Source organism: Penaeus monodon, chromosome 7 (assembly GCF_015228065.2).
Source record: "Penaeus monodon isolate SGIC_2016 chromosome 7, NSTDA_Pmon_1, whole genome shotgun sequence".
Classification (NCBI taxonomy): domain Eukaryota; kingdom Metazoa; phylum Arthropoda; class Malacostraca; order Decapoda; family Penaeidae; genus Penaeus; species Penaeus monodon.
In genome coordinates, this window is record NC_051392.1 from 5,370,820 (window position 1) to 5,378,319 (window position 7,500).

The 7,500-nt window shown below is 32.7% G+C and overlaps 1 protein-coding gene across 1 annotated transcript in view; it reads right to left on the reverse strand.

Moving 5' to 3' along the window:
• LOC119574998 (neuronal acetylcholine receptor subunit alpha-7-like) overlaps positions 1 to 7,500 on the reverse strand; it is a 20,700-nt gene that overhangs the window by 9,580 nt on the left and 3,620 nt on the right. Inside the window, exons 2-3 of the mRNA XM_037922310.1 lie at positions 5,947 to 6,012; positions 3,166 to 3,293 (exon numbers count right to left, since the gene is read on the reverse strand). Of these exons, the coding sequence (XP_037778238.1) occupies positions 3,166 to 3,293; positions 5,947 to 5,992 (174 nt within the window). The 5' untranslated portion in view covers positions 5,993 to 6,012. The remainder of the gene's footprint in view (positions 1 to 3,165; positions 3,294 to 5,946; positions 6,013 to 7,500) is intronic.

The following is a 7,500-nucleotide window of genomic DNA, read 5'->3' on the forward strand; positions in this document are numbered from 1 at the left end:
AACAAACATATTATGATTTAAAAGTATAAAACGTTTACATAAATATTAGAGAGGGAAAGAACCATAAATTACCAGTTCTAGATAACTATTGACACTTAATTCCTTACATAACTTTTAAGATTCTTATTATATGTACGCCGGGCCTTAGCACTGCAGGCCACCAGAGTTACACATAATTAGGACCACAAACTACAGGTGGTCCTCGCAAATACAGGACATGCACTCCACGGAAGCTACCGTCCTCCTTTAGTGAATGTTATATTTGCATTTGTTCAATGTACACCAAAGATTTATTATCATTCATTATTAACAACTTGTATATTCTTGCATTTGTATGTTTTACAACTCTGTTATACCTGTTGTTTATTTTCTTAAATTCTTTAAAGCGCATTTTATGTTTTCGTAATACGAGTCTATTCAATGCTTAATCTACCACAAATGGAAGTAAAGTTTAAGAAACGGATAAAGAGAGAGAGAGAGAGTAATTAATAATGATAATAAAAAAATAAGAGAGAATGGGATTGGGTAATATATATATATATATATATATATATATATATATATATATATATATATATATATATATATATGTCTGTATGTATATATGTATATACATACATACATACTTATAGATATGAATATATATATATATATATATATATATATATATATATATATATAAATATATAAAGAGAGAGAGAGAGAGAGAGAGAGAGAGAGAGAGAGAGAGAGAGAGAGAGAGAGAGCTCTCGTCCGTTTTATCAATGCCAGTCACATCAGGAGGGCACTGTGTGAATTCATCGCCAAGATTTTAACGCGCATTTCTTCATTAAGAATCCAGACGTAGAGGATGGTTCACCTGGTCTCCCCTCTCCCCCTTCCTCCTCCCCCTTCCCCCCCGCATCACCTATCCCTCCTCGCCCCCTTCTTACTAATTCGTTGTGGTGGTGGAGGAGGAGGAGGAGGAAGATAAATATGATGATAATGACGAAGATGAAGGTAAGGATAAGATGGTGATAAAGATGCTGCTGATGATGATAAAGATGAAGTTTAAAAAGATTATAACAATAATGATGATGGAGTTCTAACGATACGACATATTAGCCATTATCATTATAGAAAAAAAACATCCAACAAAAACAACAAAAAACACATCACCAGAGATAAAAACGAGATAAAAAGCAAATAATCTTGCCTGAAAAAGAGGACCCTGATAGTGGTCGAAAAAAATTAATTAATGTCAAATTATTTAATGTCAACAACAATTTTTAAAAAATATTGACATAAGTGTTTATTATTTAACCCGACTTTAAGTTTTCTAAATATTGTTTCTTTAGACAAAAGAGAGACTAATTATAAAAATAATGATGATGATGATAATTAATTATTATGATAATGATGATAATAATAATAGAAATAATAATAAAAATAATAATAATAATTATTATTATTATCATAAAAATAGTAGTAGTAATAATAATGATAACAATAATAGTAATAATTATAATGAGAATAATAATAATAATAGAAATAATAATAATAATTATTATTATTATTATCATTATTATATTATTATATTTATTATTATTATTATTATTATTATTATTATTATTATTATTATTATTATTATTATAATTATTATTATTATAACAATGACAAAACAATGATAATGACAATAACAATGATAATAACAATAATAATAACAACAATAAACCAATAGTAATAACAAAGCAGTCATATTAACAACAGCAACAATAAATGAACAAGCAAGCAAAGGGTTTTCAGGGGAGACACAGTTACCCGGTCACCTTTGCCGGTTGTTAATGCATGGCACCCATTTTCAGTGTAAACTCCTTGGCGAGTCTTGAAAGAATTATTAGGAACTTGAAATCTTGAGACAGCCGCATGAATATTTTTATTTTTCATTTTTGTCGTAAGAATATATATATGTTTTTTTTTTTTTTTTTTTTTTTTGGGGAGGGGGTGTTTTTTTTTAGATTGTTTTTATATATTCTTTGTATTTATTTGTGTGTATATATGTACATAAATATACATATATAAACCTATAAATAGACATGCATGCATATATACATATATAGATAGATAGACAGATAGATATAGATGGATAGATAGATAGATAGATAGATAGATAGATAGATATAGATGGATAGATAGATAGATAGATAGATAGATATCTGGCAGACATGCTTACATATAATCATATATAATTTGCTTTAATCATATATAACAGATGATAGACCTGGCAGACGATCAAGTACTAATAGACAAGTAGAGTTACATTGACAGACAAACAGATATGTAATCGAACAGACCAATAATAAACAGAGCTTTCAACAAACAGGAAATGCACGAGAAACTATGGATAGACTTGAAAAAGGAAATGTATTTACAGATAAAGACACGCAGATACTTTAGGCATTTATATTAAGCAAGTATCCATCATTCCGTCAAGACTTCGAGTTGAAATATCTGTTACCTTTTAGATAACCATACCAAACATCTGCTTAAATCTATCTTGCGAAATTATTAGCTACGTTGAAAATTTATACATGTTTAAAAAAAAAAAAATCATAATATGGAGGTTAATAGTGATTATTAATTCTAAACTGAAGCCAAAGTCTGGGCTCAAGCAACGCATTCGTACCATCTGGCCCGTGTCCTTCCCCCCCCCCTCCTCGGAATAATAATAATAAAAAAAAAGGTGATAAATACAATAATAATAATAATTACATTACCAATATTTTAACATTAAGCCCATAATCATTTTTGATCATCATCATCTGAAGTTTCTTAAGTATCTCTCAGTTATAATAGTTTCCAAACCTGTCACTGTAAAAATAAATAAATAAATAAATAAATAAAATAAATAAATAGAAATCTAAAAAATAAAATAGATAAATAGAAATCTAAAAAATAAAATAGATAAATAGAAATCTAAAAAATAAAAAAAATAAATAACAAATCAATAATAATTGCTAAAAATAATAATAAAAAAATAATAATCGATAAAAAAAATAATAAATAAAAACGAAAATAATAATCGATAAAAATGATAAATAAATAAAAAAAATAATAATAATAATAAAAATAAAAATAATAATCGAAAGAAGAAGAAGAAGAAGAAGAAAAATAAATCGACCTTACCATTTTCAAATTGAGGACATTGATAGAGCTGATGGTAATAGTGGTGTTGGTCGCTGGCATCGTCTCCTTGTCATAATCCTTTAATAATTTCTTCCTTAGTTCCTGTTCCGCTTCTGGATTTCCGATAACTGGGGAAGAAGAAGGAGATGCGGTGATGAGGTGTGTTAGAGAGAGGGAGGGAGGGAGAGAGAGGGAGAGGGAAAGGAAAAGGGAGAGGGAGAAACAGAGAGAGAGAGAGAGAGAGAGGGAAACAGAGAGAGAGAGAGAGAGAGGGAAACACAGAGAGAGAGAGAGAGAGAGAGATAGAGAGGGAAACACACACATATATAGAGAAAGAAAGAGAGAGAGAAAGAAAAAAAAAAAGATGTGACATTTAGTTTCAGACTTCCATTTAAAAGAGAGAGAAAGAGAGAGAGAAAAAAAAAAAGGTTTCAAGATAGTGATTCTCCATAGAACCTTTTTTCATTAGATGCAAATTTGGTATCAATGAACATTAAGTTCGATTGGAGTTTAAATGCACTAATTCCTTTAATGAGTTACAACCATTTTTTCGACCTAGATTTTACACCGGATGATGTTTCTAATTGGACTCGAAACGTCGAAATTCATCACATTTTCTTTCCATTTTAGTGCACTGTTAATTCTTTCTTAACTTTGTACGCGCGTCACTATATGTATATATTATATATATATATATATATATATATATATATATATATATATATATATATATATATATTATATTCTTTCTTTTCTTTTCTTTTGTTTTCCCTTCTTTTTCTTTTTTCTTTTTTTTCTCTTTTATTTATTTATTTTTTTCTTTTTTCTTTCTTTTTCTTTTTTCTTCCTTTTCTTTTTTTTTTCTTTTTTTTTCTTTCTTTTTTTCCATTTTTTTTAAAATTCTTTGCTCCCTTTTTCTTATCTTTAGAACACGCGTTTGTTTAGCGTAAAAAGGAAAATTTCATTGGGAATAAAAACGGTAAGAGAAGTAAGGAGGAGAAGGATAAAATGAGAGAGAGAAACGTGAGGAGGAAGAGATACCAAGTGCCGTAAAGAATTAACATATGCATATATTCAAACATACATGAGTGTGTGTGTATATGTATATATATATATATATATATATATATATATATATATATATATATATTATATATATATATATACATACATATATACATACACACACACACACACACACACACACACACACACACACACACACACACAACACACACACACACACATATATAATATAATATATATATAATATATATATATATATATATATATATATAATTATATATTTTATGTATATATGTATATATATATATATATATAATATTATATATAATATATATATATATATATATTAGACTATGAATGAAGAAAGAAGAAGGAAAGAATGGAAATAATGTGAGGAGATAGACAGACAGACAGACAAATGAATACATAAATATAGATAGATAGATAGATAAATAATCCGACGGACAGATAGATAAATAGAAAGAGACAGACAGACAGACTGACTGACAGAAAGACAGACACAAACACAGACAGATAAAGATACCGACACAAAGAGAAAGAGAAGGTGCTAGAGACATGAGGAGAAACTAGACCAAGAGAAAGAAGAGAGAGAGAGAGAGAGAGAGAGAGAGAGAGAGAGAGAGAGAGAGAGAGAGAGAGAGAGAGAGAGAGAGAGAGAGAGAGAGAGAGAGAGAAGAGAGAGAGAGAGAGAGAGAGAAGAAAAAGAAAGAGAAAAGAGAAGAAGAGAAGAGGGGAAAGAGAGAGAGAAGAGAGAAAGAGAAGAGAAGAAGAAGCCAAAAAAAATTTTAAGAAAGGAGAGAGGAAAGGAAGAGAGAGAAGAAGAAAAAAGGAGAAAGAAAAGGGGAAAAAAAAAAAGAAAAAAAAGAGGGAAAAAAAAAAATAGAGAAAAAAAAAAGGGGAAAGAGAAAGAGAAGAAAAAAACGGGGGAAAGAAAAAAAGAAGAGAGAAACGAAAAACAGAAAACAGAGAAAGACAAAAAACAACAGACACCCAACAGCCAGACAGACAGCCAGACAGACACAAAAGGAGAGACCCATGAGGAAGTAGAAAGGGAGGCCTAAGGCAGGGTACTCCTGGGTACGTGTGAGGAGGTTAACCGATAACCCACCCATAGGCCTATGTGCGAGATCGGGGAGAATTATGATAGGCCTCTTTATATTCAATACACAGGAGGTGGTGTAGCAGATTGCCTGGTTTATATTCTCGCTGTGGCGTTCCGTCTTTCTTTCTCTTCTCTTTTCTCTTTTTTTTCTTTCTCTTTTTTTTTTTCTCTTTTTTTTTTTTTTTCTTTTTTTCTCTTTCTTTTTTCTTTCTTTTACTCTTTCTGTTTTTCTCTTTCTTTTTCTCTCTTTCTTTCTCTTTCTCTTTCTCTTTCTTTTTTTTTCTCTTTCTATTTCTCTCTCTCTCTCTCTCTCTCTCTCTCTCTCTCTCTCCCTCTGTCCATCAGTCTATTCATCTATCTGTTTATCAGTTCATCCATTCTTCTGTCCATCAGTCCTCCATCCATCTCTCCATCTGTCTATCCATCCATCTATCTATTAATCCATCCATTCATCCATCCATCTATCAATCCATTTATCCATCTCTCTACCCCCCACTTTTCAGCCTATCCATCCATCGTCCATCGTCTTTTCCCCCCTCCTCATCGTCTATCCATCCCCTCTGTCTATCTCTAAAACCCCCCCCTCTTCAGTCTATCCATCCGTCTGTCCATCATTCTATCCATCAACTCACCTGTTGCAATCATCATTACCCACAGGATCAACATGGGTCGCGTCATCTTGTGTTAAAAAGTGAGTCCTGTATAAAAAGGAAAAAAAAAACAAGAATTAGTTTTTTAAAAAAATATATGTTCGTGTGTCATAAATATATGGTATAGATGATATAGAAAAGATAATGATGTATATTTACACATTCTATCTTTCTCTCTCTCTCTGTGTGTTTTTCTTTCTCTCTATCTCTTCTCTTCTCTCTCTCCTTAATATTCTCTCCACCTCAATTCCCTCTCTTCTCTCTCATCATCTCTCATCTCTCTTTCTCTCATCTCCTCTCATCCTTCAGTCTCATAACTCTCTTCTTTTTTCTCTCTCTCTCTCTTTCTGGATTATTTTTTATAGTAATGGAGAGAGAGAAGAAAAAAAAAGTGGCATCAAAGGATTCATCTCACTCTCTATTATCCCAAATATATCGAAATTATTCCGCTGAGCCTCCCCCTCCCCTTCCCCCCCTTTCCCCCCCTTCCTCCAAAGCCTCCATCCACATTCTTGGCCACCGATAGGACGGGGTGGGCGATGCAAGCACTGGGGGTAAACATTTCAGGGAACAGTCATACCAGTACTAACACATGGTAACCCGCATTCGAGCTACCTCCCCTTAGTTTCCTGTCCCCCCCCCCCACTACCCCTATGAACTACACGCTAAATCCCCTATGGACTACCCCCTCCCAAGAAAACGAAAAATCCACGACGTATGTACGGCAAGAGGTGAGAGCGTCGGGGCGAAGAGACGCCCCTACCCCCTGCGTGTCGGTCGTGCGCCTTCCCTGGCGTGAATAAGGGAGGATTCTTTGAACTTCCATTTACGGGAGGTCGGGGGAACGGCGGCCCTAACAGAAGGGGCGTTGCAAGGGGGGTACAGATCCCTGCTAATGAGGGAGGGGAGGGAGGGAGGGGGTTCCGCAACATGATTTCGATATATGTGATTAGGTGAGTTGTTAAAGAAAAATATAGAGAGGAAAAAGGGGAGTAAAAAGAAAAGGAGGAAAGATTGAGAGATAAGATAAAAATAGAGAAAGAGGAGAGAAAGGAGAAAAGGGATAAAAAAGGGAAAAAAAGTAAAGGGAGGGGAGGAAACGGAGAAAAAGGAAAAAAAAAAGATTGTTGTCAGGAATGACCAATTGAATGAATAGACGAATAGAACAAAAATTATTAAGAATGAAAGAGAAAAGGAATGCAACGAGAGAGAGTTAAAAAAAAAAAAAAATGAAAGAGAAAAGGAATGCAACGAGAGAGAGTTATATTATAATATACTATATATATATAATATATATAATATTAAAGTAATACATACAACCATCAACAACGTAAAACAACTAAATACCACAACAAACAAACTTTAAGCTCGGAGTTCGTATCTCCCACCCGCGCTTCACTTGTTTCAAACCCTTCGGTCCGGATAACGTGACTATCACAAAAAAAAAAAAAAAAAAAAAATCCTCTCATGGGGGATGGGGGGGGGGGGGTTGTGACGTGCATATCCCAATCCCACCAGGGGAAAATTTGGCTGCAT